At 38.7% G+C, this 25,788-nt stretch overlaps 1 protein-coding gene across 1 annotated transcript; it reads left to right on the forward strand.

The window, feature by feature from the left end:
• The first annotated feature begins 958 nt into the window (after window positions 1–958).
• LOC127669483 (membrane-spanning 4-domains subfamily A member 12-like) lies at window positions 959–25,295 on the forward strand. The gene is made up of 5 exons (XM_052163878.1): window positions 959–1,012; window positions 3,725–3,874; window positions 15,246–15,302; window positions 20,014–20,130; window positions 25,185–25,295. Exons 1-5 carry the CDS (start codon window positions 959–961, stop codon window positions 25,293–25,295), a joined length of 489 nt encoding a protein of 162 aa, XP_052019838.1.
• The last annotated feature ends 493 nt before the right edge of the window (window positions 25,296–25,788 follow it).

Below are 25,788 nucleotides of genomic sequence, written 5' to 3' on the forward strand. Positions count from 1 at the left end.
TTGTTTTAGTTAAATTAGTATATATAATAAGATATGAGTATTTACATAATATATTGGCAGCCAGGCTTCAAAAAAAATGGAACTAAGAAGTTGAAAGTGGTCAATTCTGTTCTTTGTCTCTGATTTTCTCCAGGTGCCCTTCTTCCCCCACACACAAAGTTTCATGGTTCTGTCCTTTAGAACAGATAGAACCTAATAATGTCATGGCTTCTGGCTTTTACATCTTCTGCAGCCCCACCAAATGGCTTGACTGTCCACCTTTGTTCAGACCAGCAAGAATAAAGAACGGTTTTCATGAGCATTAAATATAGAAGCTGAGGGGGGAGTTATGACTCACACAAAATAGGAACCATCACCCTCCCTGTCGATGCTAAAAACCACAAGGTATCCTTGTCTTGCCTCCTGAACACCCCCTCTGGTTATCTTGTTCACTAACTTAAGAAGCCTGTCTATACTCTATAGTATTCTATTTTCCAGCCTCCTCTGCATCTAATGGAAGTGTGTGACACAGATCCTTCTAGTCAGGCATCTCCAAACAGACTTGAATGTAGACAACACTGATGATGGGTACCAGGCTAAATCAAATCTACCAAAGGTCTCAATTTCCTGATGCAGCAGTGTGGGCATATGAGCAGGTGCTCAATGAATTGATGTGATTGGAGCAGCTATCATTTAGTACTTAGCATAGTTTAACTAAAGTCTGGTCTGTGAGCGAAACTTTTTGAGAGGTAAATATTAGTTTTGTCAGCATACTACTGGTCTCTGGTGCAAAAGAACCTGTCAGAGGGCAAGCAAGGATCTTTTAAAAAATGAACGACAGCTGTAAAGTAGGATCCCCCTCAGGCTTAGGAATCTTACCCAGGAAAATAACAAGAATCACTGATTTAATTTATGTTCATTTTTCTCCCCATTTTTCACAGGAGAGGAACTTATCCTCACATCCCTCTGTCACATCTTGATGAATATGCCACAGAATCGTCTGTGGATAAAAAAGGAACTGAGATTGTTGGGGGTAAGAACAAAATGCTGCTCAAATAAGTCCACAGTGAGAGGGTTGCCACTCCTTAAAGAACGCGGTCGGAGACGGGGGCCTCCTCTGTTTCCACTCTCAACTCCTCAGATGGAGCTGAATCATTACAGTGGCTTGTGGCAGTGACATGGCATCAACATATATACAGAGCCTAGAAATGGAGGGAAAGAGTCTCTTTTTTACCACCTATCAATGTTTTCAACCCTAAAATGGTGACATGTCCTAACAGAGGTGAGCAAATTGTCAGTACATCCGGAAGAATCTGCGGACTCCAGAGCTCTGAGCAGTGGTTGGCTCCTGTCACAGACACACTGCACTACACCCTTTGGGTGTATGACTTTGCATCATCCACTCACGCTGCTGAGTGATAGAGCCAGATTAAGAGTTAAACACAAGAGATTAAAAATTAGGTGAGAAAAATCCTAACAATCAACACGCACACACACACACACACACACACACAAGTTAAGCAAAGTCACAATATTCAAGATGAATTGTGTTTCAATAAGATAATAATGATCATGAAGATGTCAATCTCTAAAGAAAAAAATTACATATATTGAAGAAACCATATATAGGACTTGTGGTTTGAAAATGACTAAATACTAATGAAAAATTCAAATTAGGTTACATCAATAAAAGGACATGTTTATAGATTGCAAAGATCAACATAGTAAAAATGTTAGTACTCCCTACATTGGTGTGTGGGTTTGACAAAATTCCTATTAAAATCTTAGCAATATCTTGTATATATCTATAAATCACCAAAGATTATGTGGGAAGGTAAAGGAACAAAAACAGTTATATCACAGTGGAACAAAGCACACTAGTTGATTTTTAAGACACTGTCTGCCCATAGTCATCAAGATTATGTCATATTGTTTAAATAAGAAAAACAGATAAATAGAGAAGAACACACAGTCCAGAACTAGACTCCACAGATACAGCCAACTGATTTGGGAAATAGTGTGTTTTTGAGAAGAGGTCTATGTAGTAGCCCAGGGGGACCTCAAACTACTAATCCTGCTTCCTCGGTACACAAAGGACCATTTTGGGTATGAACCACCATGGTTCGGTCAGTTGATTTTTTTTTTCATAAAAATAGCTCAATGGACAGTTTCACACAGGACTAACAAATAGAAACCAAGTATACATAGAAACAATAAGCCTTAATAGACAGCCAACCTTTTGAAAAATTAGATAAATGTTTAATTAGATGAATGTTTAAGAAGCTATTGCTCCCCCATCAAAAAAACAGCACCAGAATGAAAACTAAGTCAGAGTGAACATCTGATTCAGAGCAAGCAGAAGCAAACTGTAACATGTTGACAAAGAATAAAAGTCACAGGGCAGGTGAATCTTCTCATGGAGTTGAGCAGGCAATGCTTCCCACTTGCCAAAACTAAAAGAGCCTTGACCTCGCTTCATCTCTGTGCTGTTGTAAAATGTCCTGGAAAAAAAAAAAAACAACTTCAAGGGAGATGGGGTTTATTCAGCTAAGAATTTTAAGTCACAGCTAAGTTAGGAACTTGAAATGACTAATCACATCCCCAGTGAAGAAAATGAGTGCATGTCCAACTCTCCTACATCAGGGAGGAGCTCTGTCCACATCAACTAATGTAATCAAAACAGTCTCCCACAGACATGCTCACACGCCAACCTGATCTACACAGTCCACCTTGAGTCTCTCTCAACAGATGACTCCAGGTTGTGTCAGGGTGACAAAACTAACACAAGGCAAATATAACTGTGACCATGCTGCCAAGACCAAATAAGATATGTCAGAATAGATGATTAAAAGCCATTTCTCCGCGTTTCCAAAGTCAGCAAAAAATATAACGAGACATTTCACTGAATAAGATAGAAGGCAAACAAGCATATGGAAAGATATCTGACATCACTAGCAGTTGTCACTGGAGACTAAGGACAGGATTATGAGCTAACACTCTGCATATACTAAAAACAAACAGTGGCAGAGCCAAATGCTGGTGATGATACAGATATTCTGATCCTCCCCTAACACTGATGGTGTTTTTAAAAAAAGATGCTGACATTGTGAATTATATTCTAGCAAACTTTTTAATAAAAATATTCAGCTACTATTAGACAAAAAAACCTATGCTCCTGGACAGTTATCCTAGAGAACTGAAAACTAGTCTACATAGCAATTTATAATTGCTTACCCATAGTCTCCCATCTTCAAATGGGGGTGAATATTTGAGCCAGCTAGAATCACAGATACCATATACTGCTATAAAAAGAGGAATAAATCACACAAAGATACTTCAGCTTGCTAAGTCTCCAGGCTTTTACACTGAAAGGCCAGCCTCAAAGGGTATATTTGAAACCATGTCCTTTATCCAACACTCTGGAAATGGTGCCAGTATGAGAAACAGATGAGTGATTGCCTGGAGTTAGGAATGTCAGTGGGGAAGTTAGAAGAAAAGGTAGAACTTGGGACATCTCTGTGACAACAGATTTATCTTCGTTGTGCTTGATAAAACATAACAAAATGACCTAGGACTATACTGAGCATTATATCCCAGCCAATGGCCCTATTCTAAAGTTCTGTAAACTGTCATTACTGTGGTAGACTGTCACCTTTCTTCTTCATTCCAGCGTTTGACTTGAAGTGTGTTCCTTCTTAAAGAGTTTGCTTGAACTACTACAAAGAATGGTGTCTTTTCCTTTCAGGCCATACAACTAATGACAAGCCTGATTGTACAGAGCCTGGGCTACTTCTGGACATACCTGTTCTTTTCTCAAGCTATTGTATTTGGACTGGGAAGTAATTATCCTCCTATCACAGGAAGTTCAGGATACACACTTTGGGCCTCCTTGCTTGTGAGTAACTTCATCTCTGATAGTAACTACTAAATGGATTCCTTACAGTTCGTAGATTTTGATCCAAGGACTGTGCCAGGGATAGTATACACCCCTTCTTCACTAGGAAACCATTTCCACATATGCCTGGAAAAGGACAATAGCAATGTGTTTTTTAAAACCCTTAGTTTATGAACTGTAATGTTCTTTCATAATAATATTCCACATTTGCTGACTATTTAACAAATCAATGCAGATTTTGTCTGCTGGATCTGGAGTCTGAGGGCCTGGAAGAATGGGGTGGACTATAGCTGGATGCTGTAGACAGCTTTACTTTGGTTTCAGAGTAAAACAAAAAAAAGCAGCAGTCCTATGAAGGATGAGTTCAGGAAAACACATAAACAAATATCCGTAAGCACATACTAAATATTAACAGAGCAACTCATTCCCAGAACGTTCTTGGGGCAGACTAATTTAAATGCAATTGCCTGGCTTGTACTATAGATTATATTTGGGAAGGCATGAAAGCAAGGAAAAACCATATCCAGGTTCAGGGTACACTGACCAGATTGGGATCTATAGCTATGTTCTGACATCAAACAAAAATAAACATGTCTTGTAAATTTAATGTAAATATTAGTCAGGTCAAAGTTATGTCACAACAATCCAAGAAACAAAATGCCTCTGAGGTAAAAAGCCCTGTACCTTTTTTGGAGCCTTTCTCACCCAGGGCATTGTTTGCCAGGTATTGTTCTTTGGATAGAGTTCCAATATATCCCTCTTTTTAAGTTTTTAAATTTTAGGGCATTGGCTTTTGTGTGGAGCCATCAATACCCTAAGAGAAGCACAAAAAGATACCAGCACAACACTAGATGCCAGATCGTGCACGGGATGTTTTGTCACCAGGACTAAGGATCCATGCCTGTATAGCATCATCAGTCTTTTCTGCAATTCCTTGTCCTGAAATTCCAGGCAACTGCTTCAAAAATGTCTGAAATGTTTCATCCTGGTAGCCGGTGGTCTATTTCTTTATATTAAATGGGACAAGATAAAGGCCACATGTAGGGCTGGGCATCCTGAAAATTCTGAAAGCTCAAGTAATATGTTCCAGCACTATGGTCAATTTAAAACTTTAAAGTAAATAAGATAATAGCAAGAGTATCTTGGGCGGCAGTGGTGGTGCATGCCTTTAGTCCCAGCACTTGAGAGGTAGAGGCAGGCAGATTTCTGAGTTCAAGGCCAGCCTGGTCTACAGAGTGAGTTCCAGGACAGCCAGGGCTACACAGAGACACCCTGTCTCTCTGGGAAAAAAAAAGTATCTTGAGGAATAGCTCCCCACTTTTTTTGTTTCTTAAGGGTGGAATATGTACATTCTACAAATGTTTGACCTGGTGGGTTATAAGGGATTCGATGTTCCATTGAATTTGCCATTCATAACATAATTTCTTAAAATTTCTACTAGTAAAAGCAGGACCATTAAGTTTTTTAGCTGTGCAGGATGCCCATAGCAGCAAATTCTTCAGTAAGGTGGAAATAAGAGCTTGGGAGATGGTAATTTATCTAACTTTGAATGTTGAATAGTTTATGCATAAATTGTTATGTGGCCATCCTTGCTTGGGAAACAATGGTTAGCAACAGGAGCACCCAAGATCTCAGAGTCATTGACATGAACCGGAATGTTATTCTCTTCCCAGTTAACAAAGTGAAGCCCAGAAGGATCGAGTACACAAGCCCAGTCAGTGCATCTCAGCAGCAACAGATCCATTCCACAATGACAGCTCAGCAACAGCAGTGCTGCAGCCACACCCTTCCCACCCCACCCCAAAAATTCCCTCAGCTCTTTTCCCTCAGTCACTGATTCCTTCACCTGAGTCTTTTTTGGTAGAGAGGCTCTGTCCTTTGTGCTTGATGTCTCTGTTGCTGCATCTTTTTCCTTTCTTTCATGTGTAGCCTCTACAGATGCTTCAGAATCTCTTAGTCTATCTGCTGCAGATGGAGTGGGTTTTTCAGATATCCATACCAGCTTTTCAGCACTTGGAGGTCAAAAGACAAACACAACCTCAGCTCCAGTGAATTAATGGAGCAGGACCATTCAATTGGCCAGACGGTAACATCTCTCCAAAGACCATGGCCCTAGCTTATTCGGGATAGGGGGGTGCCAAACTGTTCTGCAGCAATAGGACCATCCTTGGCCAATTTTTTTTTTTAATTTAAGTATTCCAGTTTCCATCTGCACCCCAAGCTAACCCTGTGCTACAACTCTCCATACCCAAATCCTGCCCAGAAACAAATGGTCTCCCAGGAGTGCTAACATACCTAAAGTCACAGCCCTTCATATCCAAATCTCACCCAGAGAGAGGTTGTCTACCAGGAGTGCTGACATATCTAAGATCACAGGCTAACAGGTTTACAGGAGTGACAATCTACAATAAAAGACAGCAAGACCAGCTAACACCAGAGATAACCAAAAAGCAAGTACAGGAACCCTACCAACAAACCAAGGCTACTTGGCAACATCAGAACCCAGTTCTCTCACCACAGCAAGCCCTAAATACCCAAATACACCAGAAAATCAAGATTATGATTTAAAATCACATCTCATGATGATAATATATGACTTTAAGAAGGAGATGAGTAACTCCCTTAAAAGATTACAGGAGAACACACATAGGCAGGTAGAAGCCTTTAAAGAGGAAACACATAAGAGGGATCTTAAATAAATACAGGAAAATACAAACAAACATGTAAAGGAATTGAACAAACCCATCATGGATCTAAAAATCCATGTTTCCATAGAAACAATTTAAAAAATCACATAGGGAGACAATCCTGGAGATAGAAAACTTAGTAAAGAGATCAGGAGTCACAGATGCAAGCATCACCAACAAAATATAAGAGATAGAGGAGAGAGTCTCAGGTGAAGAAGATACCATAAGAAACATTGACACAACAATCAAAGAAGATGCAAAATACAAAAAGCTCCTAACCCAAAACATCCAAGATATCCAGGACACAATGAAAAAACCAAACCTAAGGATAATGGGTATAGAAAAGAATTAAGACTCCCAACTCAAAGGGCCAGTAAATATCTTCAACAAAATTATACAAGAAAACTTCCCTAACCTAAAGAAAGAGATACCCATAAACATACAACAAGCCTACAGAACCCCAAATAGACTGGAACAGAAAAGAAATTTCTCGAGTCACATAATAATCAAAACACCAAATGCACATGAAAAAGAAAGAATATGAAATGCATTAAGGGAAAAAGGTCAAGTAATATATAAAGGCACACCTATCAGAATTACACCAGACTTCTCAACTCTAAAAGCCTGAAGATCCTGGGCAGATGTCATACAGACACTAAAAGAACAAAAATACCAGTCAAGGTTACTATACCCAGCAAAATTTTCAATTACCATAGATAGAGAAAACCAAGATATTCCATGATAAAACCAAATTTATACAATATCTTTCCACAATCCCAGCCCTACAAAGGATAATAGATGGAAAACTCCGACACAAGGAGGGAAACTACACCATAGAAAAAGCAAGAAAGTATCTTTCAACAAACCTAAAAGAAGATAGCTACACAAACGTAATTCTACCTAACAACAAAGTTAACAAGAAGCAACAATCGCTATTCCTTAATATCTCTTAACATCAGTGAAGTCAATTCCCCAATAAAAAGAGATAAACTAAAAGACTGGATACATAAACAGGATCAAGCATTTTGCTGCATACAAGAAACCTCAGTGACAAAGGCAGACACTACCTCAGAGTAAAAGGCTAGAAAAAAATTTCCAACCAATGGTCCCAAGAAACAAGCTGGAGTAGCCATTGTAATATGGAATAAGACAGACTATCAAGCTAAAGTTATAAAAAATGATAACTTTCATACTCATTAAAGAAAAAATCTACAAAGAAGAACTCTCAATTCTGAACATCTATGTTCCAAATGCAAGAGCACCCACATTTTTAAGAGAAACTTTACTAAGGCTTTAAGCACACATTGCACCTCACACAATAATAGTGGGAAACTTCAACATGTCACTCTCAGTAATGGACATATGGAAACAGAAGCTAAACAGAGAAACAGTAAAACTAACAGAAGTTATCAAGCAAGTGGATTTAACAGATATTTATAGAATATTTCATCCTATAACAAAAGAATATAACTTCTTCTCAACACCTCATGGTACTGTCTCCAAAATTGACCATATAATTGGTCACAAAACAGGCCTCAACAGATAAAAGAAGATTGAAATAATCCCATGCATCCTATCAGATCACCACAGATTAAGGCTGATCTTCAATAACAACAACAACAACAACAAAAAATAGAAAGCCCGCATACACATGGTAGCTGAACAAGACTCTATTCAATGACAACTTGCTCAAAAAAAAAAATTAAAGACTTTTTAGAATTTAGTAAAAATGAAGACACAACATACCCAAACTTACGGGACATAATGAAAGCAGTGCTAACAGAAAACTCATAGTTCTGAGTGGCTCCAAAAAGAAGCTGGAGAGAGCATACATTAGCAGCTTAATAGCACACATGAAAGCTTTAGAACAGAAAGAAGCTAATATGCCCAAGAGGAGTAGATGGCAGGAAATAATCAAACTCAGGGCCAAAATCAACCAAGTAGAAACAAAAAGAACTACACAAAGAATCAACCAAACCAGGATCTGGTTCTTTGAGAAAAATCAACAAGACAGATAAATCCTTAGCCAGACTAACCAGAGGGCCCAGAGAAAGTATACAAATTAACAAAATCATAAATTAAATGGGAGACACTAACAACAGAAATCGAGGAAATCCAAAAAAATCAACAGATCATATTACAAAAGCCTTTACTTAACAAAACTGGAAAATCTTGGTGAAATAGGCAATTTTCTAAGCAGATACCAGGTACCAAAGTTAAATCAGGATCAGATAAACGATCTAAACAGTCCCATAACCCCTAATGAATTATAAGTAGTCATTAATAGTCTCTCTAACAAAAAAAGCCCAGAACCAGATGGGTTTAGTGCAGAGTTCTATCAGACCTTCAAAAAAGACCTAATACCAATACTCTTCAAACTATTCTACAAAATATAAGCAGAAAGAACACTACCCAATTCATTCTATGAAACACAATTACTCTGATAACTAAGCCACACAAAGGCCCTACAAAGAAGGAGAACTTCAGACCAATTTCCCTTATGAATATCGATGCAAAAATACTCAATAAAATTCTTGCTAACCGAATCCAAGAACACATCAACACGATAATTTACCACACTCAAGTAGGCTTCATCCCAGGGATGCAGGGATGGTTCAATATATGGAAATCCATCAATGTAATCCACTATATAAACATACTCAAAGAAAAAAACCCACATGATCATTTCATTAGATGCTGAGAAAGCATTTGACACAATCCAACACCCATTCATAATAAAAGTCTTGGAAAAATCAGGAACTCAAGGCCCATACCTAAACATAATAAAAGCAATATACAGAAAACCATCAAACTAAATGGAAAGAAACTTGAAGCAATCACACTAAAATCAGGGACTAGACTAGGCTACCCACTCTCTCTCCATACCCATTCAATACAGTACTCAAAGTCCTAGCCAGAGCAATTAGACAACAAAAATAGGGGGTAAAGGGATACAAATTGGAAAGGAAGAAGTCAAAATATCGCTATTTGCAGATGATATGATAGTATACTTAAGTGACCCCCAAAATTTCATCTGAGAACTCCTAAACCTGAAAAACAACTTCAGTAATGTGGCTGGATATAAAATTAATTCAAATAAATCAGTGACCTTCCTCTACTCAAAGGATAAACAGGCTGAGAAAGAAATTAGGGAAACAACACCCTTTACAATAGTAACAAATAATATAAATACCTTGGTGTGACTCTAACAAAACAAGTGAAAGATTTGTATGACAAGAACTTCAAGTCTCTGAAGAAAGAAATGGAAGAATATCTCAGAAGATGAAATGATCTCCTATGCTCATGGATTGGCAGGATTAATATAGTAAAAATGGCCATTTTGTCTAAAGCAGTCTACAGACTCAGTGTAATCCCCATCAAAATTCCAAATCAATACTTCATAGAGTTAGAGAAATTACCAAATTTGTCTGGAATAACGAAAAACCCAGGATAGTGAAAACTATTCTCAACAATAAAAGAACTTCTGGGGGAATCACCATCCCTGACCTCAAACTGTACTAGAGAGATATCATGATAAAACACAGCATGGTATTGGTACAGTGACAGACAGGTAGATCAATGGAATAGAATTGAAGACCCAGAAATGAACCTATATGCCTATGGTCACTTGATCTTTGACAAAGGAACTAAAACCATCCAGTGAAATAAAAGCATTTTCAACAAATGATGCTGGTTCAACTGGTGGTTAGCATGTAGAAGAATGCAAATAGATCCATTCTTATCTCATTGTACAAGGTTCGAGTACAACTGGATCAAGGATCTGCTCATAAAACCAGACACACTGAAGCTTATAGAGGAGAAAGTTGGGAAGAATCTTGAACACATAGGCACAGGGGGAAAGTTCCTGAACAGAACATCAATGGCTTATGCTCTAAGGACAAGAATCAACAAATGAGACCTCATAAAACTGCAAAGCTTCTGTTAGGCAAAGGGCACAGTCAATAGGACAGAACAACAACCAACAAATTGGAAAAAGATCTTTACCTCTACATCCCATAGAGGACTAATATCCAATATATACAAAGAATTCAAGAAGTTAGACTCCAGAGAACCATATAACCTATTAAAAATGGGGTACAGAGTGAAATAAAGAATTCTCAACTGGGGAATATCAAATGGCTGAGAAGCACCTAAAGAAATGTTCAACATCTTTAATCATCAGGGAAATGCAAATCAAAACAACCCTGAGATTCCACCTCAAACCAGTTAGAATGGCTAATATCAAAAACTCAGGTGACAGCAGATGCTGGCAAAGATGTGGAGAAAGAGGAATACTCCTCCATTGCTGGTGGGATTGCAAGCTGACACAACCACTCTGGAAATCAGTTTGGTTGTTCCTCAGAAAATTAGACATAGTATTACCTGAGGACCCAACTCTACCACTCCTAGGCATATAACCAGAAGATGCTCCAAAACATAATAAGGACACATAATGCTCCACTATGTTCATGGCAGCCTTACTTATAATGGCCAGAAGCTGGTAAGAATCCAGATGTCCCTCAACAGAGGAATGGATACAGAAAATGTGGTACATTTACACAATGGAGTACAACTCAGCTATTAAAAACAATGAATTCATGAAATTCTTAGGCAAATGGATGGAACTAGAAAATATCATCCTGAATGAGGTGACCAAATCACAAAAGAACACACATGTCATACACTCACTAATAAGTGGATATTAGCCCAGAAGCTTGGAATACCCAAGATACAATTCACAGACTAGATGAAGCTCAAGGAGAAGAAAGACCAAAGTGTGGATACTTCAGTCCTTCTTAGAAGGGGGAACAAAATACTCACAGGAGGTTGAGAGTAGGAGAGACTTTGGAGGAATAGAGAAAGAGGAGGGGGAAAGGGGGAACTGGATCCAATATGGGAGAAGACAGGGATGATATACAGAGTGTCATGATATTGAACAAAGGAATATATCAATGGGGGATGGGGAACTGTGCATAGCCACCAGAAAGTCCCAGACACCAAGAAAGCAAAAGGCTTCCAGAACTCAACAAGGATGACATTAGCTGAAATACCTAACAAAGGGGAGGGAGAACCTATAAAGACTATATCCAGAGGTTAGACAAGGCCCCTAGTTGAGGGATGGGGCCACCAACTCATCTCCAAATTTTTTACCCAGAATTGCTCCTCTCTAAAGGAAATACTAGGACAAAGTGTGGAGCATATACTAAAGGAAAGGCCGTCCATAGACTGCCCCACCTGGGGATCTATCCCATACACAGACCCAGACACTATTGCTGCTGCCAAGAAGTGCTTGCTGACAGGAGCCTGATATAGCTGTCTCCTGAGAGACTCTGCCAGAGCCCGACCAACACAGAGGCAGATGACCACAGCCAACCATTGGACTAAGCACCGGGTCCCCAATGGAGGAATTAGGGAAAGGACTGAAGGAGCTGAATAGGTTTGCAACCCCATAGGAAGAACAATAATATCAATCAACCAGGCCCCCCAGAGCTCCCAGGGACTAAACCACCAACCAAAAAATACACATGGGGGGACCCATGGCTCAGCTGCATATGTAGCAGAGGATGGCCTTATTTGGCATCACTGGGAGGAGAGGCCCTTGGTCCTCTGAATGTTGGGTGCCCCAGTGTAGAGGAATTCTAGGGTGTTGATTTGGGAGTGTGTGGGTAGGTAGGGGAGTACCCTCATAGAAGCAGGAGAAGGGGAGATGGAGATTTGTGTAGGGGAAACCAGGAAAGGAGATAACATTTGAAATGTAAATAAAGAAAAGAAAAGAAAATTGAAGTATATAAAATAGAATATAAAATACTGTGAGTAGTCATACTACCATAGTCCTGCTTCTTTATTTTAAAATAACTTTTAATTCATCCATTAGTTCTCTCCACAGAAGATTGATCCTGGGGATTATGTGGAATACCTGTGCCATGGGTAATCTCAAACTGTTGGCAAAATTCCTGAAAAGACTTGGCAATGCATGTAGGAACATTGTTAGTTTTTAAATATCTTAGAGGCATTAAATAGCAGAAGCAGTATTAAGTTATCCAAAGTATTTAAGAAAGAGATTATTTTTATGAAAAACACAAATTTAAAGAGTTACTCTAATTTTTACTTTTGTAAACACATTTTTTAGCATTTTATTAATTTTTCATAGAAAACAAAGTATTCATGTCATCTACAATAAAAGCAGGGGGAAACAACTCTTTAACTTGTTTTAAAGTCGTAGAACTTTGACATGTTGTGCTATTTTTTTGAGCACGCAGCACGCAAAGACCCAATATCAGCACGGAGGCAGATGTAATCACTAACGTCTCCTTTCTTTTGAAAGGGATGGAAGGCAGTCTGGCATGCAGCCTTAGCATTCTCATGTGCCAGTTGCTTAGCAATAAGAATTTCTGCCTTTCATCAATCATAAGACAACTAACCACCCGAAAAGATAAGGAAAAAGTATAGGAAGGCCACTGATTTGCTTGAGTTGATTTTATAACCTGCCACTTTGCTGAAGTTGTTTATCAGCTGTAGGAGTTCTCTAGTGGAGTTTTTTGGGTCACTTAGGTAGACTATCATGTCATCTGCAAATAATGATAGTTTGAATTCTTCCTTTCCAATTTGTATCCCTTTGACCTCCTTATGTTGTCGAATTGCCCGAGCTAGTACCTCAAGTACAATATTGAAAAGATAAGGAGAAAGGGGGCAGCCCTGTCTAGTCCCTGATTTTAGTGGGATTGCTTCAAGTTTCTCTCCATTTAGTTTGATGCTAGCTACCGGTTTGCTGTATATTGCTTTAACGATGTTTAGGTATGGGCCTTGAATTCCTGTTCTTTCCAAGACTTTAAGCATGAAAGGATGCTGAATTTTGTCAAATGCTTTTTCAGCATCCAATGAAATGACCATGTGGTTTTTTTCTTTGAGTTTGTTTATGTAGTGGATTGCATTGATGGATTTCCATATATTGAACCAACCCTGCATTCCAGGGATAAAGCCTACTTGATCATGGTGAATGATCATTTTGATGTGTTCTTGGATTCGCTTGGCAAGAATTTTATTGAGTATTTTTGCATCGATGTTCATAAGGGAAATTGGTCTGAAGTTCTCTTTCTTTGTTGGATCTTTGTGTGGTTTTGGAATCAGCGTAATTGTGGCTTTGTAGAAGGAATTGGGTAGTGTTCCTTCTGTTTCTATTTTGTGGAATAGTTTGAAGAGTATTGGTGTTAACTGTTCTTTGAAGGTCTGATAGAATTCTGCACTGAAATCATCTGGTCCTGTGCTTTTTTTTGGTTGGAAGACTTTCTATGACTCCTTCTATTTCTTTAGGCGTTATGGGACTGTTTAGATGATCTATTTGGTCCTGATTTAATTTTGGTATTTGGTATCTGTCAAGGAAATTGTCCATTTCCTCCAGATTCTCCAGTTGTGTTGAGTACAGGCTCTTGTAGTAGGATCTGATGATTTTTTGGATTTCCTCAGATTCAATACAATACCCATCAAAATCCCAACTCAATTCTTCACAGAGTTAGAAAGAGCAATTATCAAATTCATCTGGAATAACAACAAGAATAACAAAAAAATAACAAAAAAAGATAAGGAAAAAATCTCAATACAGCTTAGCAGGATCTTGTCTAATTTTAGAAAGTTCCTCTGTCTTTTTTCCAGAATCTGGTAACTTGCGCCAAGTGCCCTCAGTCCCAGAAACAAAGGCACTCTTCTTGGGAACATCAGCACATCTCACTTCCCCCACCTGTCTCCCAGTTATCATGATGTCCTCAGATACAGGAGGATGCAGTATTTCAGTTGGGGCAGCAGACAGCCAGGAGCACTCATCCTCAATGGGAGCTGACATTTTTATTTCAGTTTTGTTTGATTTGACCCTTCTGACCCTGTACTGGAATTTTTTTAGCTTGTGTGTGTCTCGTTATCTAGCTCATTCGGCAGTACTCTGGGATCTAGACTGTCCTTCTCAGGAAACCAAGGACTATGTTGTTAAGTCGCAACATTCTTGTACCTGGGCTTGAGATATTGTAGCACTATTCTTTTTTCTTTAAACAAAATGTTAAAAAATGATGTATCAACTCAATATACAGATCTGATTTCCCTACCTTTAGCACCACATTAACCCCTGCTTACCTCCTCCTGCAGGGTGCCTTGGGCCCTTGCATAGCTTTGCACTCAGGTCCTATTTAGGGACCACTTATCGGCTCTTTAGCCAACCTGTGCAACTCTTGTCTGCTGGACCTGGGATCTGAGGACATGAAGGAACGGAGCAACTGGAGTCTGTCTACATTGTTAAGGGGACATTTGAAACTATATTTTTTCTACCCGTACTATTGTTTCATAATAGGACTCTACACTGTAAAGGGCTATTTGATACATTTTCAGCCAGGATAAGAAATACAAGGACCATTTGTATTTCTTACAAAGACAAACTCTGTTTTATGCAAATAAGTTATGCAGGTGAGATGCTAAAGTCATTCCAAGATACCCCTGGATTCCATTCCTACAACTGTAACATTAGTGTCTAGAAACTTCATAGCTTTTAATTTTATAAATATAAATCTTGAATTACTTCTTGGGTTGTTTTCTTAGTAGTCCCACTAAGGAACTGATATCCCTCATGTTATAGCATTCTAAAGTTATCTTGAATTTATGTATATACACTGGGCAGTAACACATGTGCTCTTTGCTTCCAGTTTAACCTATCAGGAAGTTTATCAATAATACTGCAGAAGAGGCCTTCAAATAATATGGTAAGTCAGAAGACTTAGAGATGCTCTGCAAAGTTTTGTCAGAAATTTTCAAAGAATAAATAATTTTTTAAAAAAGAAAAGTCAATGAGGAATTAGCAATGAGTCATTAGATATTTTCCCAGAAGCCATTGGAGTGGGAAAAAAATTGTAAAGATTTATTTTATTTATTTTATGTATATGAGTACACTGTAGCTATATGATGGTTGTGAGCCTTCATGTGGTTGCAGGGAATGAAGGTTGCTTGCTCCAGTCGCCCTGCTTGCTTGGTCCTACAGATTTATTATTAAATCTAAACATACTGTAGCTGTCTTCAGACACACCAAAAGAGAGCATCAGATCTCATTACAGATGGTTGTGAGCCACCATGTAGGTGCTGGGATTTGAAATCAGGATCTTCAGAAGAGCATCAGTGCTCTTAATCACTGAGCCATCTCTCCAGCCTGGGGGTGGGGGAGGGGGAGAATGTAAAGTATGAGAAGCATAACATTACTTCATAGAAAAATAATGTGATTGTGTCATCACAGACAACGAAAGTACAGAAACAGTACTATTGTCATATATGAATATTCAAACAAATTTCATGATGATAAAGACCACCATTTCTATTTTATAACAATAATTACTTTAATTCTTAGAACAAAGAGCACTACCTAGTAGGGCTGCCTTGTCCGGCCTCAGTGAGAAAGGAGGACCACTGTTTCTTAAGGCTTTCCAAACCTAAATTTCAAACTGTAAGAAACAAGGGCCAGGGATACGGCTCACTTGCTGGGCAAACAAAAGGACCTGAATTCAGATCCCACATCTGTGGTGCATTGTCTGGATTATTAATTGATGTAAAAGGATCCAGCCTACTGTGGGTCATGCCATGCCTAGGCAAGTGTGTCTGGGCTGTATAAGAATGCTAGCTGAGCAAGCCAGCAAGCAATGTTCCTCCACGGTTCCTGCCTCAATGTTTCTGCTTTGAGTTCCTACCTTGAGTTTCCTCTACAATGGACTCTAAGATGATGAAACCCTTTCTTTCCCGAAATTGCCTTTGATCGTTGTATTTATCATAGCAACAGAAAGCAAGCTGGAACAGTCAGTGACAGTGTACATGTGTGCTGTGCCAACCAATTCATTTAACAGGACATCAGAGTTGTTTTGTAAAATGGAGCATCAAGGGGGAAAGAGACACAAAGAGCTTTGGGTCTAGAGTCAGACTGTGTGCTTCATCCACAGGCATCAAACACATGCTAAGACATGCTACAACATCCAAAGAAGTCTAGTCTAGATCCATCCAAAAAAAATCTAGAATAAATCTGTAAGAAAATTTATCAGGGTTACAGAATATAAGTTTCCCATAGAGAAAAAATATCAACTGAGTGTCTGTGTAATTTGTTACACTTACCTATTAAGGGAATTCACATTGTTCTGAATACTGAACCCTTTCAAATAAAGCTACTATGAATACTTATTTACCAATAAGTCTTGATACAGACATATTCCTTGTTCCTCTTATATATGGATACTTATCTTTTTTGAAAGAAACTACCCACATGTTTCCCAAAGTATTTATTGTCTATTGCATTTCTGTATCAGCCCCACCCCCACCAGACTAGAAGCCAAACAAGTGTTCTTGTTTGTTGTATTCAGATAACTTTGCCCAGCAAAGTTCTGTAAACACCCCTTCAAGTGGCCTTACAATACAGTTGCTGATTAAAGCTCTTTTTTTCTCATTTTTTATTGAATATAATCTTCATTTACATTTAAAATGGTGAAACCTTTCCCAGTTCCCCCCTCCCCCAAAGCCCCCAACCCCTCCTCCCACCCCCCTGCCTCCAAGTATATGCCCCTCCACCCCAACCACTCCTACCTCCCCCCTCCTCGATTTCCTTTTGTTGGATCATCTATTGAGCCTTCACCTGACCAAAGACCTCTCCTCCCACTGATGCCCAACAAGGCATTCCTCTGCCACATTTTTGGCTGGAACTGTGTGTACCACTTGGCTGATGGTTCAGTCCCTGGGAGTCCTGGGGCATCTGGGTGGTCAACATCATTGTTCTTCCCATGGGGCTGTAAACCCCTTCAGCTCCTCTGGACCACTCCCCAACTCCTCCATTGGGGACCCCACCCCCAGACCAATGGTTGGCTGCTAGCATCTGCCTCTGTATGTGTAAGGCTCTAGCAGGACCCCTCCGGAGACAACCATGGCATGCTTTTTGTATGCACCTCTTGTTGTCCATAATAGTCATCCACAAAATAAAAACAATGATCCTGGAACCATCACTTTTCCATGTAACTGAAGCTTCAGCAAGTGTTTCAACTTCTAGTTACAATATATATATAGATATAGATATAGATATAGATATAGATATAGATATAGATATAGATATAGATATAGATATAGATATAGATGATATAGATATATAGATATAGATATAGATATAGAAATAGAAATAGATATAGATATAGATATAGATATAGATATAGATATAGATATAGATGTAGATATAGATATAGATATAGATATAGATATATAGATATAGATATAGATATAGATATAGATATAATGTTGGCCTTTAGGGCATAAAATAATGCAAATTTTAATTTGGTTGTCTTTCCTTTTGTCAGGTGATATTTTTGTTTATGATTTGAAACATACACACAATATACAATATATTTCCATCATATCTACCCCCTACTAATCCCCCCTGACTCCTCCTGAGATACCCCTCTCAATCCATCTCCCTCCCAAATTCATATTGTTGTTGTTTGGTTGTTGTTGTTGTTGTTGTTTACCCTGAATCCAATTAGTGCTGACCATATGTATACAGATGTGGAGTTATCCACTGGGGTGTAGGAAACCTGCCAGAAGCCACATCCCCAAAGGAAAGTGACTCTCAGCAACCTCTTCAGTTAGGGGTAAAGCCTTGGGATCTCTACTCCCAGTTTGGAATTCTGGCTGGATTGATCTACAGGCAGCCACAGCTGCTATGAGGTGATAATTGCAACATCCATGTCATGTCTAGAGGGCAACAGTTCTCACCTCTCCTTATCCTCTAACTCTTATGTTCTTTCTGTCTTCTTTTTCAAGATGTCTCTTATGTGCCCTAAGTAGGAAGAAGTTGATAGAGGCGACCCATCAATGACTGAGAACTGTCATTTATTCTCAACATTTTTACCACTTTTGAGTCCCTGCATTAACCATTACTCACAACAAAAAGCTTCTCTGACCAAGGTTGCAATCAGCACTAATCTATGTATATAAACATAACTAGTTAGAAGGCAACTTGACAACATGACTATTTAATTAAAAAAAAAAAAACCCAAAAGAGTCCTCTCTGTGGTTTATAATATCCCCAGCTGTGAGCTTCAGATGAGATTTACAATACCAGACATGGAATCCATCATGTGGAATGGGTCTCAAAAATCAATCAGAAATCAGTTAGCTAACCCCATAACAGTCAAGCCACTATTACACCAGTGAGCATAACTTGCTGGCAGGTTGGTGTTATAGTATGCCAAGACAAGTAATGGGTAAGACCACTGATATCTTTAATCCATTAATGCACATAGAATAACACTATCCAGCACTGTGAAAACTAGCCTGTAGGGAGACAATTTCCTGGGCTGTTTGAGACAGAATTCTTCATAGCCTTCATTGGTTGTCTTTCTATAAGGAAATCCTTTTCAAAAGAATAAAATGACACCAATGAATACCATATAACAGTTTACATTAAGATGGTTTATTCTGGGCATTGGTGGCGCACGCCTGTAATCCCAGCACTTGGGAGGCAGAGGCAGGCAGATTTCTGAGTTCGAGGCCAGCCTGGTCTACAGAGTGAGTTCCAGGACAGCAAGGGCTACACAGAGAAACCCCGTCTGGAAAAAAGACCAAATCCAAAAAACAAACAAACAAACAAAAAAAGATGGTTTGTTCTTTGAGATAGGTTTCAGAATCTAGTGATTTGAATTAATGTACTTGTTTTCCAGCTTTATTAACTTGAAAGAAAATATTATAAATATGGACAAGGAAATAAGTATAAAGAATATTCTTCCAAATAGTGATATTAAATAGGAAATCACCTCTCTAGCATCATAAGTGGATAAAGTGCAATTGTTCAGCAATGTTTTAAAGCATGCATTGTCTGGAATATGTAGCCTGACAAACATGTGGGCAGGAGAATGACCTCCAACAGTTCCCCCACATCATCAAGAAATCTAGCTCAATAGCACCTATATTCCCAAGGAAATTCCCTAAATCTTATCTTCCTGCTGTCTAACAACCCTAGAAACTTACTGGAACATTAGCTTTCTGGTAATACAAAGCTGTGTAACATGGTAAATTGTTCTATGTCATAGATACATTTTATTTTCCACTTGCATTTAACATGCATTCCACTTTTCCCAGTAATCTAAAAAATATCTAATGCAGAGACCATTTCTTTCCTGTCTCTTTATCAACTAACTCAGCACAAAGTAGGCATTCAATCAGTTACCTTTAGAGAGAGAAATATATACATGTTACAGCAACATCCCAAAAAAAATCGTTTGATCCTACTAGGAGCCTCACTACTCTGCAGTTCTGACAACCTTTTAGTGATCTCACTAATCCAGAAAGATCTCACTAATCCAGAAAGAATTTCTATAATCCTACAAGAATAGTCTTGCCAGAAATAAATATGGAATAGTTTCAATTACTTACTGTACAATACTTTTTAATCTGTTCTAGCTGATCTGGACCATGACAATGAACATTCTAAGCGTCTTTGCAACACTAGTTGGTTTGTTTTTAACAACAGTCGAACTGACAATGACTTCAAGTTTAGAATCTTCCCTGTGGCAATATGTAAGTATGGGGTTTCTGAGAGAATTTCATCATGATTTTAGAACTGTGCCTTTAGTTGCTCTGTGAGGATCAAAGTATTTAAGTATCAGTCAAGCCAGCAAGAGTCTTCTCATCAGTTTAATCTGGGATGTTTCTACCAACTATCAGTGTGCTGCAAACTCCATGCTATGTTCCAAAGCCTCGGGTAATCAAGGAAAGTCTTTAAAATATCAGTACAAACATTTTATTGATGAAGCATTGTAGTCAACCCTGGCTGCTCCTTGTTGCTACGATATCTTTATGATTGACAGTTCATTTCTTCCTGGGTATCTACATCTCTAAGACCAATTTTCCCAAGGCTTTAAAAGATCAAACTTGCCAGAGCAAGACTTTACTCTTCCACAAATGAAATGGCATCCATATGCACTTATATTAGCTATAGGTTTATGGTCAATGCAAGTGCCCTAGTCTACAGTGTAAAGGTTATCTTTGCAATAGATGTAATTTGGAAGGGTCAGATACTCAGTTCCATATGCCCAAGCCATGTGGACATTTTTGCGCTTCTGCCTCTGTTTTTTAGAAGGTCCATGAAGAACTGTTTAAGGCTGTGAGTGTGTGTGTGTGTGTGTGTGTGTGTGTGTGTGTGTGTGTGTGTGTGTGTGTTATCCTATGCAGATGGGACTATGACATAGGCACACTTAGCCACTTAGTTTTGTTGGTGTGAACAGAAAGAATAAGGAGGACAGAGGAGAGGAAGTGATGCTGTGCAATCTACGTAGCACTTGGAAGCCATGGTACTGAAGTCCAGCTTATGGATATTTTCTTTCTGTTCTGTGCCTGGGCCTTTACAGAGGCCAAAACATCTGGACTTTTAACTAGGATCTAGAAATTACAGTTTTTAAGTTGATGCCGTTAAATGCTGGTTGTGTCTAACTTGCTAACCTAATTAAGAAAGATCTCCTGCCGGGCAGTGGTGGCGCACGCCTTTAATCCCAGCACTTGGGAGGCAGAGGCAGGTAGATTTCTGAGTTCGAGGCCAGCCTGGTCTACAGAGTGAGTTCCAGGACAGCCAGGGCTACACAGAGAAACCCTGTCTCGAAAAACCAAAAAAAAAAAAAAAAAAAAAAAAAGAAAGAAAGAAAGAAAGCTCTCCTAACTTCAGCATAAGAGTTATGGCTAATGAACTAGTTCTAAAATATATAGGTTTATAATTCACCATTACATTTTTCTTATTTCTGTGTATCTTGAGAGAAACTTCACAATAAATAAATGTGCATATAGACACAAATCTGTTTATTTCTGACTCAATAAAGAAGCCAACTTCAAATGTTTAGCTACTTGGGTCTAGTCACCTGAAGAACATCTATGCTGATCAAGGTGAAATTCCAAGTCATCTCACTACACTGAATAGAGCCTTAGCAAAAATCAATACAGAAACACATACCATTTTATTGGAATGGAAAATGTAGTTTCCCTTTATTATCATTTACTAAACAACTAGGGGAATTTTCATTGTATATACTTCCCTATTAAATAAACCCTATTATGTCAAACTTCAAAATAAAATGTACCAGAACTCTATCTTAATCAAAGATTCATTATCCTTGAGAAACTATGCTGGCTCTATCCACAAAAAAGAAAAAATACAATTATTCCCATTATACTGTTGTCAGAAATATATCAATTTGCCATCCCCAATAATTATTAATTATATGATGAGTATGAGATACAATAAACAGTTTATATTTTCTATTTTTCTTTTTCCTGCATTGTAATTCCACTGTAATTTTTAGTGTTAAAAAGTAAGAGTTTAGAAAATGTTCTAGTTTGTTTTCTGTGGCTATAATAAAACACTAACCAAAATCAACTTATGAGAGAAAAGGGTTTATTTCAACTTAAACTTCCAAGTTCATTACTGTGGGAAGATATGGAAGGAACTCAAACAGGAACTGATACAGAAACTGTTGGGGGAATACTGCTTTCTGGCTCACTTTCAGACTTTCAGTCTTGCTCCATGATAGCTTTCCTATGCAACCTACACTCAACCGCATAAAGCTGATGATACCCACAGAGTTTTGGAACCTGCAACATCAATCATCTGTCAAAACAATTCCTCACAGACATGGCCATGGGCCAGCCTGACTGAAGCAGTTCTTCAGTTGAAAGTCCCTCCCCTCCCCCAGCAAGTATCTCTAGGCTGAGTCAAGTTGACAATGAAAGCTGACAAGTACAGGAGACTTCTTTCCTTTGCTATTTCAAATAATTAATTTGAGGAATATTGATGCTAATTCTTTCAAGGTCTGGTAGGGTTTTGTAGTATTTCTTAGGAAACACTTTATTACCTCTTCCATATTATTTCTGGTTGTGGAGATGTTTCAACTATTTCTTTGGTTCTATTTTGAGATATTGGTACGTTAAATGCATCCAGGCACCCTCCCAGCTCCTTTAGGTCTTCCAATCTTGTGAAATACAGGTTTTTAAAGTATGTCTTTATGGTTTCTGAATTTTGTTGGAAACTGTTATAATGTCTCTCTTTTCCTTTCTTTTTACTTGATTTGTCTAAGGGTTCATCAGTCATTTTATTTTTACGAACCAACTCTTCATTTTATCGATTCCTTGTGTTGGTTTTTGTTTGGTTTTATTTCCTTAATTTCAGTCCTAATTTTAGTTATTTCTTCCTATCTACTATGTTAAAATTTGCTTTGTTCTTGTTTCTGCCAAGGATCTAAGGTGCATCATTGAATTGTTAATTTATTAGATATTTTCTTTATTTACATTTTAAATGTTATCCTCTTTCCTCATTTCCCCTCCAAAAATTCCCTATCACCCGCTCACTATCCCACCCACAACCACCTCCCTGTCCTGGCCTTCCCCTACACTGGGGCATCAAGCCTTCACAGGACCAAGGGCCTCTTCTCTCCTTGATGTCCAACAAGGCCATCCTCTGCTACATATGCAGCTGGAGCCATATGTTCTCTTTGCTTGGTGGTTTAGTCCCTGGGAGCTCTGGGGGTACTGGTTGGTTCATATTGTTGTTCCTCCTATGGCGCTGCAAACTCCTTCAGCTCCTTGGGTCCTTTTTCTAACTTCTCCATTGAGGACCTTGTGCTCAGTCCAATGGATAGCTGCGAGCATCCACTTCTGTATTTGTCAGGCACTGGCAGAGCCTCTCAGTAGACAGCTATATCAGGCTCCTGTGAGTAAGTACTTATTGGCATCCACAATAGTGTCTGGGTTTGGTAACTGTATATGGGATGGATCCCCAGGTGGGGCAGTATCTGGATGACCTTTGCTTCAGTCTCTGATCCATACTTTGCCTCTGTATCTCCTCCCATGGTTATTTTGATCCCTCTTCTAAGAAAGACCAGAAGTATCCACACTTTGGTCTTCCTTCTCCTTGAGTTTCATGTAGTCTATGAATTGTATCTTGGGTATTCCAAGCTTCTGGGCTAATACCCACTTATTAGTGTGTGTAAGTATCCACTTACCATGTGTGTTCTTTTGTGATTGGGTTACCTCACTCAGGATGATATTTTCTAGTTTCATCCATTTGCCTAACAATTTCATGAATTCATTGTTTTTAATAGCTGAGCAGTACTCCGTTGTGTAAATGTACCACATTTTCTATATCCATTCCTATGCTGAGGGACATCTGGGTTCTTTCCACTTCTGGATATTATAAATAAGCTTGCTATGAACATAATGGAGTATATGCCCTTATTACATGTTGGAGCATCTTCTGGGTATATGCCCAGGAGTGGTATAGCTGAGTCCTCAGGTAGTACTATATCTAATTTTCTGAGGAACCGCAGATAACTTTTTTGATGTAGATAACAAGTACTATAAACTTTCCTCTTTGGATTGTCTTCATTGTGTCTCATCAGTTTTGGAGTGTTATGTTTTTATTTTCATTCAATTGTAGGAATTGTTTTTTCTTCCTTCTTGGTTTCTTCAATGAACCAATTATTCTACAGTATGTGCTTTAAACTCAATGAGTTGATACACTTTCTGTAGCTTTTTAACTTATAATTTATTTACTTTTTATTGGTTATTTTATTTATTTGCATTTCAAATGTTGTCCCCCTTCCCGGCTTCCCCTCCAGAAAGCCCCTGTCCCATCCCCCTCCCTCCTTTCTTCTATGAAGGTGCTCCCCCACCCATCCACTCCTGCCTCACCGCCCTGGCATTCCCCTATACTGGGGCATCAAGCTTCCACAGGACCAAGGGCCTCCCCTCCCATTGATACCAGATAAGGCCATCCTCTGCTATATATACAGCTAGAGGCCTCCATGTCTACTCTTTGCTTGGTAGTTTAGTCCCTAGGAGCTCTGGGTGGTTTGGTTAGTTGATATTGTTGTTCTTGTTTTTATATCTGTTGATATCTTGCTATATTCCATTGTGATCAGAAAAATACAGGATTTTATTTTAATTTTCCTTTGCTTTGTGTCTCAATATGTGTTCTATGGGCTGCTTAGAAAAAGAATGTCTATTGTTTAGTGTTTTAATGAACTATTCTGTAGATGTCAGGTCCATTTGACATCTCAATGAACCTTACCACTTACCAAAGCTCAAGAAACATTGCAGAATAATTAGAAAGAATATAAAAGCTGAAGGATGTGGAGGAACTCTGTGAAATGCTGTCTTCTAGAGATGATGCGGCTATCATTATAAAAAGCTCAAAGCATCTCTGGTTACATGCACAAGATCGATACAAGATTAAGCCAACTAAAATTCTGGCACAGAGAGGGTAGAGGAACACAACACCAGACCCTAAGCCTTTCTAATTTGCTATTGGAAGCAGATAATTGCTCTGCAAAGAAGAATCATATTTTTGTAATAATATGGCCACTAGTCCAGTGTATGACTCCACACATATGCATGTATGGGCAGTACTAGTTGGACTTGGGAGCTACCAAAGAAAACCCCATGAAGTTGGGAGAGGAAATTTCAGGTTAACACAAGAGCTAGAGGGAGAAATGGGACTGTATATTGTTATATTTCACTATATACTGTGAGAAACTCTCAAAGATAAGGAAAAATATTAAGTAAAGACTATTTTTTCATTTTGGATACAGAAAAGTGGTAGGTTGCTTACAGAGTATCTGTTCCTGTTCACCATGTTGGAGTTGTTCGTGGCATCCATCGTAACTGAGTGGACCTATAGAGCAAGACAGACAGAAGAATAAAACAGTGAGTCTATCATTCCTATGAACAGAAGCTACTAACTTCTGTGGTGTACCCTGTTCACATAAGTTAGAACTAAGCATCAGTATTGTCATCTCTAAACTGTGACTACAGGTAGGGGGAAACATTTTGCTAAACCTTCTTGCACTAAACAGCTTTGTATAATTGAAGCTAAATAAGTCTCCTTATATGAAGAGAGTTGGGGCTGAGGGTGTAGCTTAGCAATAGAGGACTTGTGTAGAATTGGTGTGTCTCTCAGTTTGATAACCAAATGAAGCACATAAAAGAAGCTGGGGAGAAAATGTGGTGGTGGAAATGTGGGTGCTGGGTTTCAGACTCAGCACCACTTGACTGGCCTTAGTTCCCACTATCCACGTCCACAAACACTGTACCTCAGCCTCACCACTGCCTCTTCCCCATAATCACACCTTGTTTAGTTTAGCTCCTTAATTCATAGATGGAATTCCTTAAGTAACTTGTCTATAATTAATGTGA

The sequence above is a fragment of the Apodemus sylvaticus genome, chromosome 1 (genome assembly GCF_947179515.1).
Source record: "Apodemus sylvaticus chromosome 1, mApoSyl1.1, whole genome shotgun sequence".
Taxonomy (NCBI): Eukaryota; Metazoa; Chordata; class Mammalia; order Rodentia; family Muridae; genus Apodemus; species Apodemus sylvaticus.

Bases quoted from the DNA above. Each gene is read 5' to 3' on its own strand.
- LOC127669483 (XM_052163878.1), top strand. From the start codon at position 959: ATGAATATGCCACAGAATCGTCTGTGGATAAAAAAGGAACTGAGATTG. The intron at 1,013-3,724 runs GTAAGAACAAAA...TTTTCCTTTCAG, and splicing joins AGGAACTGAGATTGTTGGGG to GCCATACAACTAATGACAAG. The intron at 15,303-20,013 runs GTAAGTCAGAAG...AATCTGTTCTAG, and splicing joins AGAGGCCTTCAAATAATATG to CTGATCTGGACCATGACAAT.